General features: G+C 32.9%; 2 protein-coding genes across 2 annotated transcripts; both read left to right on the forward strand.

Moving 5' to 3' along the window:
• Positions 1-1,491: 1,491 nt before the first annotated feature.
• On the forward strand, positions 1,492-6,889 carry LOC133201066 (uncharacterized). The gene is made up of 4 exons (XM_061336867.1): positions 1,492-1,542; positions 2,133-2,265; positions 6,207-6,306; positions 6,437-6,889. Exons 1-4 carry the CDS (start codon positions 1,506-1,508, stop codon positions 6,509-6,511), a joined length of 345 nt encoding a protein of 114 aa, XP_061192851.1. The 5' UTR covers positions 1,492-1,505; the 3' UTR covers positions 6,512-6,889.
• A 4,328-nt stretch (positions 6,890-11,217) lies between these two features.
• LOC133201067 (failed axon connections homolog) lies at positions 11,218-15,918 on the forward strand. Its single transcript, XM_061336868.1, has 6 exons — positions 11,218-11,300; positions 12,661-12,796; positions 13,452-13,648; positions 14,934-15,145; positions 15,473-15,589; positions 15,696-15,918. Exons 1-6 carry the CDS (start codon positions 11,218-11,220, stop codon positions 15,833-15,835), a joined length of 885 nt encoding a protein of 294 aa, XP_061192852.1. The 3' UTR covers positions 15,836-15,918.
• Positions 15,919-16,010: the final 92 nt, after the last annotated feature.

The following is a 16,010-nucleotide window of genomic DNA, read 5'->3' on the forward strand; positions in this document are numbered from 1 at the left end:
ATTCAAATAGGTGAAACCGCCTATTCAAATACCGGTAGGTGATATCACTTATTCAAATAAGCGATATCACCAATTCAAATCAAATAGGTAATATTATAGGCCCGTAGAACGCTCCCCCTTTTTTTGAGTATAGTATTTTGGTTTAGTAAATTTTCATTTAGATGCTGGTTGCCCCACCCACCCACTTTTTGTTGCTGTATTTTTATTATTATTATTAATATTATTTTTGGTTTTGTTTTTGCTCGTCAGATTTTGCCAGGAGGTTGCCCCCCCCCCCCCCACTTTTGAAACCGTTGCTACGGGCCTGATATCATCTATTCGAATAGGTAATATCTCCGATTTGAATACATGATATCGCCAATTCAAAAGCTTTAATAGGTGATATCACCAATATTCGAATAAGTGATTTTACTTAAGGAGGCTGGGGGTCAACAAATTAACCACAAATTAACCACCAGATTTAATTTAATTATTTAGATATGATATCTTAAGCTGTCAACTATCATTTGGCAAAGAAAAATTTCAAAAATTTTAGTTTTAAAATTTGATCATTTTCTATATCTTCATATGGAGCTCTTCTTCTAAAGGAGATCAATATAGTCTAAAAATGGCCACAACCCCCAGCCTCCTCTTAAGTTATATAGCTTATTCTAACACAGGCACCTAGTTGTTTCTGTAATAATCTTTTCCCCCAAATTATTATAATAATAGTACTTATTTCTGTATTTTTTTTTACTCCATAGTATAATAATAACAAATTATATAGCTTAAAAAGCCCCACAGAAACAAGTGCCTTTGTATTCTAACTAGGATTAAAAATATATTTGAAATACTATTCACTGAAATCTTGAAATCTTGAAATCTTGATCAAATACCTGGAAAGGTATCAAATACCTGGAAAGGTACATAATTTTTTCGTGATGAAACTTTTTAAAAAAGAGTAAAAAAAAAAGTCCTTTAATGATAAATTCTTGAGGAAAATGATATATAATATTGAGGAACATATAGTCAGACCTCCGAAACATTCATGAACGAATGAACATTATGTATCGTAACTTTTCGGATATTTTCTAAAAACTAAGTTTTAAAGCGAAGATATTCGATGAGTTCCGAACTGTACATCTTCTGGGGATTTCTTGTAAGAAACTGCTTTCATTTTCAGAATATCGAAAATGTTTAAAAAGATATATATCTATTCATAATTATATATTTTATCAGAGGAACACATGACTTCATCATATTTTGTTTAATTTTAGCCCAAATAAAGTAATTTTTGTGTATTTAATACTGTTCAAATCGGGATTTCATGTAAGAAACTACTTTCGTTTCAATTTCAGAATATCGAAAATGTTTAAAAAGATATATATCTATTCATAATTATATATTTTATCAGAAGAACACATGACTTCAGCATGTTTTGTTTAATTTTAGCCTAAACAAAGTAATTTTTTGTGTATTTAATACTGTTCAAATGTACATTACATCATTACAGATCCTGTGTGAAGATGGCTTCCTCGGAAAAAGCAATGACAGACTTGAATGGTGTGTTTACATTAATTGCATGAATCACAATTACGTGTCGTTAGCTATAAATACATTGTTATGTTTACAATATCATGATATAAAATACATGTAGGTACATGTACAGGTGTTGGACTATCAAGATATGCTCTCATTCCTCCCGCCAATAATCTCTTATGTCTTTACAAAAGTATGATGTTGAAAAATAAGAGTGCAACAGCATGATCAGCATGCTCATTGCACTACAACATAAGATTCATGCCACTTGTCTGATAAAGGGTTACTCATTTCAGGATGTAACAGTAAACAAACATATTTTTTGTTTGGCCTAATGAGTTCAGTTGACTTAAACCATTCTATGACAGATTCTACATATCCATGTTTTTTTGCAAGAATTGCAAATTGACTAATTGTACTGATGGAGAAAAGACAGCTAGAACTAGTCAGTGTCTATAATCAGTGGAAATTATCCCCCAAAAAGGTCAATTATTTTCTCAGGACTAGTAGATCTTTGGCAGGACTGACAACTTTTATCAGCAGTCAGCCCTGCATGTCTAGCTAATTAAGCACTGTCTGTTGGTATTTTATTTGTGTCCTTTCTTTATATACAGTTGACTTTGGCAATGAAACAGATGAGGTAGCAGAGGTGATACTATCAAAGTCTGAGATGCAGAAGAAAAAAACCCTAAAAGACATAAAGTTCTCAGATTACAAGGGGTCCATAGAAAAGATCCATACAGAAACGTAAGGCTGTGTACATTATAGACATTCATGATGTTTCAGTCATTTTTAGTTCTTTAAATGAGGCACCGTTTTGGCATTTACTGTCATAAAGTGATATCACCTATTCAAATAGATGATATCATTTATTCATTTGGTGATATCACCTATTCAGCTTCTGAATTGGTAATATCACCTATTCGAATAGATGATATCACCTATTTGATTTGAATCGGTGATATCACCTATTGGAATAGGTGATATCACTTATTTGAATATGTGATATCACCTATTCTTTTTGAATAGGTGATATCCTTTTTCGAATAGGTGATATCACCTATTCAAATCAAATAGGTGATATAACCAATTCAAATACTGTAGATTCCTTAATTTATGCTAGTACTTAATATCTCGAAATGGCCCAAGGGCGTCAAATCGCAGGGTTCGACACTCTTTAAAATTTGGACTCGGCATTTGGGCAACCTTGGTACTGATTTCAGGTTGCCCGAATGAATTTCAGGTCGCCCAAACAAAATATCAAATGAAACAAAAATGTGCAATTGTTTAAAATTTGTTAAGATAACAGAAGTTGTGCTTTTGTATTATAAAATGTAAACCAGGCATTTTTGGAATGCCAAAAGCTGTCTTCTAGTATTTTATCAAACAAAGAAAACAGCCAACAAATATTAATAAGCAGAATCGGAATCCTAGTTCGGCTTTAAAAAATTATGTTTGTTTCATGTAATATTCCCAATAAATCAAGGGCAGGGTTCGACATTCACGCTCGTCACTTCGTCATTTCCATCTCAGAATGATTTTGGACGACCTGATTTTCAGTCTGGCTCGCCCAAATGACGACCTGGGAAGAGTTGGGAATATTCAATAATGTTGTTTAATATTTTAAAATAAACTTTATAAGGCCTTGAAAACATTGTTTCTTGCAAACTGACCGACTCATTCAAATAGCAGCCGCGTGGATTTTTCTTTCTGCCAAATCTGTGTTTGATCAATCAGCTGATGTAATTTTTACCAGAAGTGATAAATTAAGTTTTATTTGAGATATAAAATATGTCAACCTAGTCAACAATCACCATAAAGAGTAATGATCATTATTGTAACATCTAGCATTTCCTCCACAACTTTCTGATGTTCGTTTTCTGCTGCTAGACAGCCATGTTGGGTATCCACTGTAAACATCACACCTGGTTAATTCAGTCCAGGGATGTTTGACCCCCTTATTTAGGCCTTTATGGTATGTGAAAATGAATGGAATGTTTTAAACTAGAAAATTTATTTTGTGTCAATATGTGAGGTGAGATTGTACATTAGCACAAAAAAAATCTCCAACCTACCAAACCCTTGATTTATTGGGAATATTACATGAAACAAACATAATTTTTTAAAGCCGAACTAGGATTCTGATTCTGCTTATTAATATTTGTTGGCTGTTTTCTTTGTTTGATAAAATACTAGAAGACAGCTTTTGGCATTCCAAAAATGCCTGGTTTACATTTTATAATACAAAAGCACAACTTCTGTTATCTTAACAAATTTTAAACAATTGCACATTTTTGTTTCATTTGATATTTTGTTTGGGCGACCTGAAATTCATTCGGGCAACCTGAAATCAGTACCAAGGTTGCCCAAATGCCGAGTCCAAATTTTAAAGAGTGTCGAACCCTGAAGGGTTTGGTAGGTTGGAGATTTTTTTTGTGCTAATGTACAATCTCACCTCACGTATTGACACAAAATAAATTTTCTAGTTTAAAACATTCCATTCATTTTCACATACCATAAAGGCCTAAATAAGGGGGTCAAACATCCCTGGACTGAATTAACCAGGTGTGATGTTTACAGTGGATACCCAACATGGCTGTCTAGCAGCAGAAAACGAACATCAAAAAGTTGTGGAGGAAATGCTAGATGTTACAATAATGATCATTACTCTTTATGGTGATTGTTGACTAGGTTGACATATTTTATATCTCAAATAAAACTTAATTTATCACTTCTGGTAAAAATTACATCAGCTGATTGATCAAACACAGATTTGGCAGAAAGAAAAATCCACGCGGCTGCTATTTGAATGAGTCGGTCAGTTTGCAAGAAACAATGTTTTCAAGGCCTTATAAAGTTTATTTTAAAATATTAAACAACATTGTTGAATATTCCCAACTCTTCCCAGGTCGTCATTTGGGCGAGCCAGACTGAAAATCAGGTCGTCCAAAATCATTCTGAGATGGAAATGACGAAGTGACGAGCGTGAATGTCGAATCCTGAAATCGCGAGAAAAATAATTAGCGAATGGGTGATTTATCTAGAGATTTTACATACATTAAAGCACCATAAAAATAAAAGTGAGTAATTTAATTTCGCGAATGGTGCTTCTCTCGTAATTACGCGATAATTAATTCCTCTTGCATATTTAGGAATCTACAGTAGGTGATATCACCTATTTGAATATTCATTTTGAATAGGTGATATCACTTATTTAAATAGGTGCAAATTATTGAAGAAATAACAACTGCTCCCAGGACTTTTTGATTACTTTCACTTTCGTTTCATAACTTCTGAGGTACATGAGTGTTCTTGTGGAGACAATGTATACAGCTTCACAGTTGGTTTTAAGCACCGTAGTAGAATTATTAATAGAACTTAATTGTCTATCAATAAATATAGCAAAACTAATACTGCAAGTAAAATTTATATAACTTTATAGGGATCTATAACATAAGGTATTTAAAATGTCTCAGAGTAAAACGTAAGGGAAAACTGGACAGCCCGAATTTGTGTGGGGTCAATGGAAATATAGAAAGTCTTGAGGAAGGGAGCATTCATTATTTATGTTGTAAGAAATGCAAATAGGTGATATCACCTATTCGAATTGGTGATATCGTTCAATCAAATTGAATAGGTGATATCACTTATTTGAATAAGTGATATCACCTATTTATTTCCAATAGGTGATATCACCAATTCGAAAAAGTGATATCACCAATTCGAATAAGTGATATCATCTATTCGAATAGGTGATATCACTAAATGGCAATACAGTAAAACTCACTTAGTACGAACACGGATATAGTGAATTCACGGATATTGCGAATTTTTCTTGGATCCCCAGCTATATAAATTTAACAAATTTCTTATACTGATATAACGAATTACGGATATAGGGAAGTAATTTCACAGCTCCCAGTGACTTCGTTATAACCGCGTTTTACTGTAAATACCATAACGTCGCCTCATATCTTTACACCCCTATTTTTAGATGAATTCAGAACATGATAAAAAAATTCCTAGATTCTCATTCAACTTTTAATGAAAAATTGTGTTGTTTCATTGTACAGATATTTTTGTTGACGTCATAAATTCTTGCAGATTTATCTCTTATGACAGAATAAAAGTCGATCATCATAGAGTTTCATTTAAATGTACATATCTTTGACAATACACCTTCACCAATATCTGTCACATCCAGTTGTTCACTAAGCATCATCTTGTCAGCTGTCAAAATCATGCTGACATTTGCAGGAGTTGAATGATAAGTTAGTTCTGACCCAAATCAGAATTGTAAAAATTTCTGGATTTTATTGTGTGTAGAAACAGAAAATTAAAGAAAAAAAATGAGGCGAGGGTTAAAATTGGAATTGACAGGGATGAGAATCTAGAATTTTTTTTTTTATTATGGCCTTAACCTCTCTAGTAAAGGTGTATGGTCATTTAAATATAGGGATATTTTGTATGTCGCCCCTCTCTCCCTCTTGGGTCATATATAATACATGGCTTATACACAAAACACATGTATACACACAGTATATTTTCTAAACATATATATCTACATAATAAAATGTACTATTTTTTAACATCCTCATAAAATTAGATGTACCAATATTACTGGCAATATTACTAATATTTTCCAGTCATTATTTTTTAAATTGTTTTAATTACTGGTGTATTTTCAGATATGTGGGCATAAGAGTTACAATCAAGGATGAATTGTATGGATATGATATTCCAATACCTGAAGGACAGAAAATTTATGCAGACAAAACAGTTGTACAAGTAAGAGCACAACCATATACATTAACTGACATTTTGAATGATCCATGAGAAAACAAGAGAGATCTTAATCTGAAGGTTTTCAAATGTTGTAATGCTTATTTTTTAATTTTTAAAAAATTTTCTTGATTAGCCAAAGAAAGATGAAATTCAAGTCAAGATTTTCAAGGAAACCAAGTTCAATCTCAAGAATGCCATGATGAGATAAAGGAATTCAGACTGTAATGTGTGACATATAACAAGAGACCAGACTTTTGTGTGTGGTGTAAGAAGTAGTTTGTAGGTGGTGGAAGTTATCTTCATGTATCTGTAAATAATTTAAGCAATATATTTCTTTTCTAAATCTCGATTTTTCTGTTTGTTCTTGAGAGGATTGTCTTTAGAACATGAATTTATCCACAGTACTCTGTAATTTATTGAAAAGAAGCAACTCATAGACTTTATTTAATTAAGACTAATTAATATAGGTTATAATTAATTTGATTAGAATTCAATCAATATACCAGTGCAGATACATCATCAAGTATGGTTTCAAAGTTGTGATTCGCATTAAATGTTTTTGAAGAAAACAAACATCTTAAATCTATGGAATTTTGAATAAGATAAAAGTATTTTCAAGGAATTTACATGCATTTGTCAAGTGTCTGTAAAAGGCTTCTGGTAAGAATATTGAATTAACATTCCACCCGGTGTATACTCTGGTTAGTATTTTGTTCATTTTTATATATAAAGGTGTAATTTAACAGAAAAGATGCTTCTGTTTGTTCTAATTCTAGCAAAACCACAAAATAAATGCTCTGGGATAAAGTTCAGATTTAAAAAATTATTTTCTGCTCAAATACATGTATTAATATTTGTAAAATAATTTGTACAATTTCTAATTTTCAGTATTGAGCCTGTGCTTATAGCAATCAGCTTTTGCAAGTTCATTTAGTTGTTCATTTATTATTTTTTTTCCAAATAATACTTCATCAAATGTCCTTAATGTTTATATAATAAACAGTGATAGATTGTGCAATTTCTTTTACTCGAGTCAGCTTTTTATTATTTTTTTTTTAAAACTTTTTTATCTATTAATGTGATTTTTCTTATTGCAAACATGTAGTATTAAAAATGTAGCATTATAGAGGTTTTAGAAACCAAAGTGTACATGTACTAGTACAAGGGGATATTTGTGCATTTCGTCATCACTTTTGCTAATGATGAAATTCTACACATATCTACGTATGTGTAGATTGCTGATTACCCGTAAGAGCAAACATGTAGTGTATATTTACTTATTTGCTGTTCATTTCAATCAAAGTTTGTGTTTTTCTAAAACCCAAAGATTTAGTGTAAGTACTGATACAAGGAACTACAAGATTTTATGATAAAAAATTATCTTAATACACGTTAAATACACTAATCTTGACTTTCAAAACATCAATTTAGAATTAAGGGTTTAAGTATTCTTTTCAAAATTTATTTTTATAAATATTTGCATAAAAACAATTAAACTAGTGATGAACATTATAAATCAAAGAGGATAAACTTACCCCCCCCCCCAAAAATGAAATCATCCGAAGTAAAGACTTGTATTTAAAGCATTTATAATTACATGTACAAGTTATGTTGCTAAATGAGAAAATATGTAAATGCGGATTTGTATTTTCTAACTTGTACTGTACATGTACACGTTGGTCTGCAAAACCTCTCTGTTAATTGTGACAAGCTCATGATAATTGGTGAGTGAGACTTCTTACAAACCATTGCAACTTTTCTTTGATGAAATTTAATTTTGATGCTTGTATTTTGATTCATCTTTATATTTTTTTATATATATATTTGCGGTGACAAATCTCTTTGTTAATATTTGTTTATACTCTCTAACTTTTCCTTATGTTTACATCAATTTTACCTTGAAATCTTTTTAGAAATAAAAGTTTGCACAGAAAAGAAAGAACATTTACTTGTTTTCTCATCAAGCCTTATTGACAGTTTTTACATGTGAAAGTTTAAAAAAAAAAAGAATGTTTAAGAGAAATATTTGCTCCAACAACTTTAAATTTAGAATGTCTGTAATGATATTGAAAACTGCAGGTCATCTACTAGTCAGGGGAGTTTATCTCTATCAGACCTCAATATCATTAGGGGTTATTTTTTTCTGAGAGAGTACCAGTGTACCAAATTTGATGTCTATAAAGCAAATGGTTCTCAAAATACTGAAGTGATAATAATTTATATCCTTATGTCCAGTTTCTATGTTGTTTGACCTTGTGACCGCAAAATCTACAATGGGTCATCTACTCCCATGGGGAAACCAGTGTACCAAGTTTGATGTCTGTCAAGCATAGAGTTCTCAAAACATTGAGTAGACAATGTCTTCCTGTATAAAAAGTAGTATGACCCTTGATCTTGTGACCTTAAAATCTCCAGTGGTCAACTACTCCTTTTAGGAAACCAGTGTACCAATTTCAATACCTTTCAAGCAAAGGGTTCTCAAGATATTTAGTTGTCAGTATATTCAGTTTGACCCTTGACCTTGTGACCTCAAATCAACAGGAATCATCTACATTAACTTCTTTTAAGGGAAACCAGCATACCAAGTCTGATGTCAGAAAAAGGGTGCTCAAAATACTGAGTGGTCAATATTGAACAGTCAATATGTTACTATGACCTTTCACCTTTTTATCTCAAAATCAATAAGGGCTATATACTCCATAAGGGGAATCAATGAACCAAGTTTGATATATATAAAGGAAACAGTTCTCAAGATAATATATTTCAGGAGTAGTTTGCCCCCCCCCCCCCCCCGACTTTTGACCTTGTGACATTAGGGGTCATCTACTCTTCAGGAGGTATCAGTGTTCCAAGCTTGATATCTGTCAAGCAAAGGGTTCTCAAGATATTTGGTCTACCGGCAGGCATGTATAGCGAATCTCCCTTGCAGAGTTGTCGTTCGTTCCTCTTTCAGACACCTCAAGGTGAACATATAGAGTGGCGTAAAGCAGTATGAATCCACTTTACTTAAGGATGCTTTATGGTAAGTTTTGGTTAAAATTTGTCCAGAGGTTCTGGAGAAGAGGTTGAAAATGTGAAATGATGTGACAGTCAGCCAGACAACCTTTGGTTCAGGTGAGCTGAAAAAAGAGAGTACTGTAAAAAGGTTTAATAAAGAAAAAAAAGAAGCGTGGAAAAGGGAGGAAAAAAGGAGGGAGGGTTGAAAAGAAATTTAAGAAAGCCATGCATTTGGGATTTCAATATTTATTCTTTAGATTTTGATGTTATTTACACATACATATTTGTTCAAACCTTTAAATGGACATTAAGAAATATCATCCAGCAAAAACTAAATTTGCTTTATTTTATCTTCTAAAAAGTAATCGTAAGTGATGCATTATAAAAAAAAAAACAACTAGTGCAAGCGTGCATACTCCATAAAATTACGCAGCGTGTCAAACTTTGCTGATGATTTTATCCCATAGCTACGTAGTTACATGGAGGTACATTAAAATAAAAATTACACAAGGGCATTTTACATGTATAGTATTTTTTTTTTAATTTTGAAGTCTCAACCTTGCTTAGAAGAATGCTATGTGTCTAGAAAAAAAAACAGCCTTTCAAGTGAACATTAAGTCAATAATAACGGTTATAAATGTGTCCAGTTTGTCTGACAGTTGATACATATATAGAAGCTATAAAGTCAAATTTCTCATACCTTACAGTGCTATCTGTACAGTATTTAAACTGCATGTTTATGCATAATTTGGGATTACTGACATTTAATAGCTCTCAAATTAACTATGTTCATTTGTGCAACAAAGAAAAAACAATAAACATGATAATTCCAAGAAAACATCTGTAAAAAGTGTACTGTCTTGCCACGCTTAAACTTTTATTAAAATATAAAATTTGGTGTTATGACTATTTAAATATCATCAAATTTTATATTTTAATAAAAATTCGTTGGAACACAGTACTCATAAAATGTAAACAGTAGGCCGACTTTTGCCGCCGTACAGGCTAAAGCCAACTATTTTTGTAGAAGAACATTCATGAGAGAGTATATTATTTAATTGCAGCTTCTGAGGTTTATTCCAACCATGCACTAAATGTATTTTTCTATAGATATTCAGAGAAAAGTCTCTTGTTTGAGTATAGAAATTTTCATTGACACACTTGGAGACTGACACTGCATAAAGCCGGTGATGTCCTGTTACAGCATACACATGATTTCAATAAAAGAAAAGGGGATACACATTTCATGGTGGAATATTAATATTGGAGTCTAGACTGACCTTCAGGCACTCGGAATCGTTGTTTCAAAGTGGAAGCAACCAGAAAAAATATTTGACAAGCAAAGGAAAAATTAAATGCCTGAACCCCCCCTCTCCCCCCCCCCCCCCAAATAAACGAAATAAATAAATACATATAAATAAAGGTTAAAAACAAAACCCTGAAAATGTCCGAAATCGAAAAACCCCTTTTCCCGCTCATTTCAACAAAATTTATATAGTACAATAAATTCATAATGCATGGGGGTTAACCATTCTGCAACAAACAGTGGGATGGACAGCCTTTGAATGGCAATTTCCACAGTTAATTTACTGTTCATTTTAAAAACTATTCCGACAACAAGTGAGGGAGCGGAACAATCCCCCCCCCCCGGTCGATCGATCATTATTAATTTTATTGACTATATTTACTGACGAGAGGGGATTCTGGCATCTTGATGCAATATACATTAAATTATTTCGTAAATATTTTTTGACAGGTATTGTCATTCATTACATATAAGCTTCAATGTCATTACCCAATTTCTGACGAAATACTGTTATTTCTTTGTAAAAAAAAAAAAAAAAAGAAAAAGAAAAAGAAAAAAAAAAGAGGTCATCGAACTAGGAACTCGTTCATGCAGACACATCCTTACACACTATGGCGGGATTAGGAACATGGATTTGTTTGGCTGGAGGTGCACTCCTTTGCATTGTCCTGGGCTGCCATCTTTTTCGAAAACGGTAAAAGTACTTCTATAGTTGATAAGAAAATGCTAGTTTGTTCACACAGTCGGTCTGACTTTCCTTGTTTATTTTGATATATCACACGGTTACATGGTTCACTAGCGAAGACTTAGAATGATGTTCATTTTGAATTTATTATTTCTCAAAACGAATTGTAATTGTAATTTTTAATAGTGCATGTACATCGATGATGTATATGTACATGTAATGACAATGAAAAGCATTCTTCTACCACTTGGACATAAAATCAAGGCATTTAAAAAATAACTACATATGGGAGGCAGATTGGGTTAAAACGCAATTAAAGTCGAGAATCCGTCGTCACGCCTTTTAACAAATTTTGAACACGCTTATAATGAAGTGCCAGGGGCGACGATTTTGCTTCGTTATAAGCGTAATTCGTTTTATCCGTTAACTTTACAATAGATTTTAAAGTCATGGGGAATGAAAATCACTTCGCTGTAAGTGTGTTCGCTATTAGCGTGTTTTACGTTAAAAATTCTCACCAGTGACAGTTATAAAATAAAAAGTTTATAATTTTCTTAAGTACATACGCAACGTAGTTTGAACTTTATTGTCTTTTCCCCTGGAGTTGAAGAGTTCCAATACTTAAAGGAACCGTGTGCTACATTTTAATGTCTATATATGCTGTTGTACACTTCTTCTAAAACAAGTTTGGATAAACAAAACATCTAGAATATATGTTTATTAATTTTTGTATATTTTTCTTTTAATTATACAAGAATTTTCAATTGATATCTTTTTAAAATCCCTGGTAATGCATGCTGATTTTTTGTCTACGAACATCTGATGGTACTATAATCATAAATTAAGAATATCTTGAAAAATTATCAGTAGGTAAGGTACGTTGCGTATGTCCTTAAAGAGTCAGCATTCATGTAATTATTTTCGGGAAAGAATATATGGTGGGGTCGACTGCGGAAATTTATGTACGATTTTTAAAGGGGCATAGACAGTTTTTCAAGTTTACGTCCTTCAATTAACTTTCATTAGAATTTCGTGACTTGCATGTTGCAACACATGTATTTAAGGGTATTTCAGACCGATATATTATAAAATTCTTTTATTTGAAAATTATTATAATTACGAATAATTTTTGCATGATTGATTGACATAAATCCTTGTATTTTCACTAAAATTCATCCGCAATATTTATGTTATGTGATGTATAAATAAAAAAAAAAAATAACAGAGAAATTCGAAATTGAAAAACAAAACGCAATCCTTTGTAGATTACATGTGTTCATGGAAACTTTTCCTTTCTTCAAATATCATAATTATGCAATCAAAGATATAAATGATACAAACTTTGGCTAAGCTGGAATTTTTCCCCCAGGAAAAAGTTGCCGACTGTTCCTCCAAATGTTGTGGTAGTTCATCACTTCTTTGGGAGAGGATTAATGGTTCCCAGCAAGTCGCCATTCCCAATGAAACTTGAGACTTTTCTACGCATGACCAAAACACCATATATGGTGGGTGCTCTCTCTTTCTCTTGAAAAAATGTTATTAGTATAATATAGTGATAGGTATATAGCCAGCAGTTAAGAATGTAGGTGTGTGGGTGGGGGTGTTAGCCAAGTCTCCCAGTCTCGGTGACAAAATCTTGAAAAAAGGCCTTTTGTTACTTACACCTTAGAAGTATCTTCAGGATTTATCAGTATTTATTACTCGCAATGTGAAACGGGATACATGCATGCATATGATCTCGAAGATGAACGACATTATATTAAGAAATTTTAGAAAATAATTTTAGAAAAAAACAAGATGAGAATAACGACAACCTATTATATATAAGTAAAATGAATAAGTTTAGAAGAATAAAGTTTCATTTTTCATCTGAAGTTTTCAGTAATGCCCAAAAGTGATCAAAAACTGTATAGATTGATAAGGATGATGGCTAAAAGAACGAATTTTGAAAATCATAGAAAGTCTACAGTTTCTTAATATTTTAGAGATTTGATATAATTATGCATCATTTATAACCAGAATAAGCCCAAAAATATATACAGTTTCATACATCTATTATTTGGTTTGTATCATATGTCCTTAGAATCCATCTTAGATGTTAATTTCATTAATATGGCCATTTACAAGTGCGTTAGAATATAATTTCGAACACCTTTTTAGAATGACCACAGCGGAAGAATGTCAAAGAAAGGAAAAACGCCATGGATCGAATTCAATGACACAGAAGTTGCGGATTCCCAATTCTGTTTAGATTTCCTGAAAAAGAAAAATGGCATCGACTTGAATACAGCTCTAAGTACCCAACAGAAAAGTGTAGCCAGGGCATTCTTGAAACTGATTGAAGAAAACTTTTACTGGTATGAAAGCCTAAGTACATGTATAATAGTGATTATATTCTCATTTCAAGCTTATCCACATTGATAAGCATACTTTCCCTTCTTTATAAAGTGGGTTTGGGCGGTGGATATCGACCTGTATAGCTCAGTTGGTAGAACGCCTGTTTAGTGATGCAGGGGTCCCAGGTTTGATTCTCAGTCCAGCCATATACATTTTCTCCTTGTTGTCTCCAAGAGCATGCTCTACGTATGAACAATTTCTTGACAAGAAATAACAAGTTGATGAAACAAGGATATCAACAGTTTCGTTTGAAGTCAACATTTCGCAAGTTTTATGGTCGATACAACGACATTGTCAGCAAATATATCCTATCATTAAGTTAAATGCTTACTGACGTTTTTCATTCTAATTGTTCGGATACTATTTACATACTGAATTGTGTACGGATTTTTCCGTTTTTCCCGATCATGATAAGGAGCACACGGCGGGTGTGACCGGTCGGCAGGGGATGCTCACTCCTTCATGGCACCTGATCCCACCTCTGATGTTTTTGGAGGTCCATGTTTGCTCTGTTCCTGATTTGTTTAAATGGATTTTGAGATTGAATACTGTTCGTTTTCTCCATATTTCACTGTACATAATTTGGTGCCGTTGACCACCCCTGGACTTGCAGATGAAAGTCCTGGCAGGGGCAAATAAGAAGGTTGTGTCTTCATGGGCAAAGACAATTTAAGGAGGGCGGAATTTAACGGTTTGCGCTGTAGATATCGGCTGCGTGGCTCAGTAGATAAAGCACCTGACCAAAGATGCAGGGGTCCCGGGTTCGATTCCCGGTCTAGCCATACATGTTCTCCTTTCCTGTTACAGAAGTATTTAGTTGGTCAGGTGTTGCCAGTTTTGCGACTTTCAAACACATATTCTGATTAGTCAAGTGTTGCAATGTGCGACTTTGTTTCACTGGAAATACATGCCTTGTCAAGCCGTTATCTGGTCTTGCCAAGCTGCGACTTTGGAATTTAGGATCCTGTTCTAGGCCAGGATATAATATCAGAAAAATGTGGAAAATTTTAATTTACATATTCTTTTGAAATGATAGAAATCATTAAAATTTTGGTTGAAAAACTCCAATAAGCTATTTTAATACCGACATAACAAAGTTTAAAAATTAACTTTATTCTCGATCATCAAAAGTTTTACAAGTAGATCTTCTAAACCACCTTTGGCTCTATATACTTTAGATAATCCTATGTACTCCTTTCACTGTAACCATCACAGTTATTTGCTGATATCTGTTTTGCACTTCAGGACGCTATGTATTGAACTGTTTTGTAACAAAGACAATATACCAGTGTTAAAAAGTTCAGCTCCACTGAAAGGAGCTGGATTCTGGCTGTATTACTGGTTTGTGAGACGTGCCATTAGAAGCGCCACCTGGGGACATGGTATTGGACGCCATAGTGTGGAGGAAGTCTGGGGCATAGGTCAAGCTGATATCGAGGCTCTGTCTAACTATCTGGGTAGGTGACGAAAACTTATATCAAGGGTGTTACTAGTATTTACTTTTAAAGAATTTTGCAAACCGTCTGGTCGGGAAAAAAAAACATTTTAGTGTATATTGATTACATGTATATACAATAAATTCTTATCGCTTAATAGATATCCGAAAAACTATCTCACAAAAATAAGGTTGTCGTTAAAAATTTGGTGACCTAACGTATTTGTGTAGGTGATAACTGGTTCAATATAATTTGAAGTTTTGAAAGATTTTTTTTATAATACAGATAGATATATATACATGTACATCTGAATGTCTGCTAATTTTTTTTTGCTACACATTTCTTTAGGTGATAAGAAGTATTTCATGGGAGATGACCCCAGTGAAATAGACTGCTCTTTGTTTGGAATGCTCACATTTCTTCTGGTGAGCATGCAAGGAACAAGATATGAAACTTTTACCAAAGGTACGATATACATGTAACACAAATTACTGTCATAAAATTTCTTTCTTCTAGGCAAAATGAAAGGGTTTTTGAAAAGCTTATAGTAATCTCTTTTTTTAATTTATAGAAAACCATCCCAATCTTGTGAGTTACTTTCATAGAATGAAGTCCACCTATTGGCCAGACTGGGACAACCTGACCACAGCCAGTGACAAGTTTACCGATGATCATGGCAAAATATATTTCCCTGAAAACATTCCCAAATGATACAATTTTAGCAAAGTAACTGTAAAATAACTGTTCTGTACATGTTTCATTTATGAGCAGAAAATAAAATCTGTTTTTGTTTATTTGTTTGCAATCCGTACATTCTGCCATGCACTTTCGATGAGAAAAGAAGAAATTATCCTTTCTATTTTCTACAACCTTAATTTTTCTAAAG

The sequence above is a fragment of the Saccostrea echinata genome, unplaced genomic scaffold (assembly GCF_033153115.1).
Source record: "Saccostrea echinata isolate AGI-Se365-2 ecotype Australia unplaced genomic scaffold, CSIRO_AGI_Sech_v1 ptg000042l, whole genome shotgun sequence".
NCBI lineage: Eukaryota > Metazoa > Mollusca > Bivalvia > Ostreida > Ostreidae > Saccostrea > Saccostrea echinata.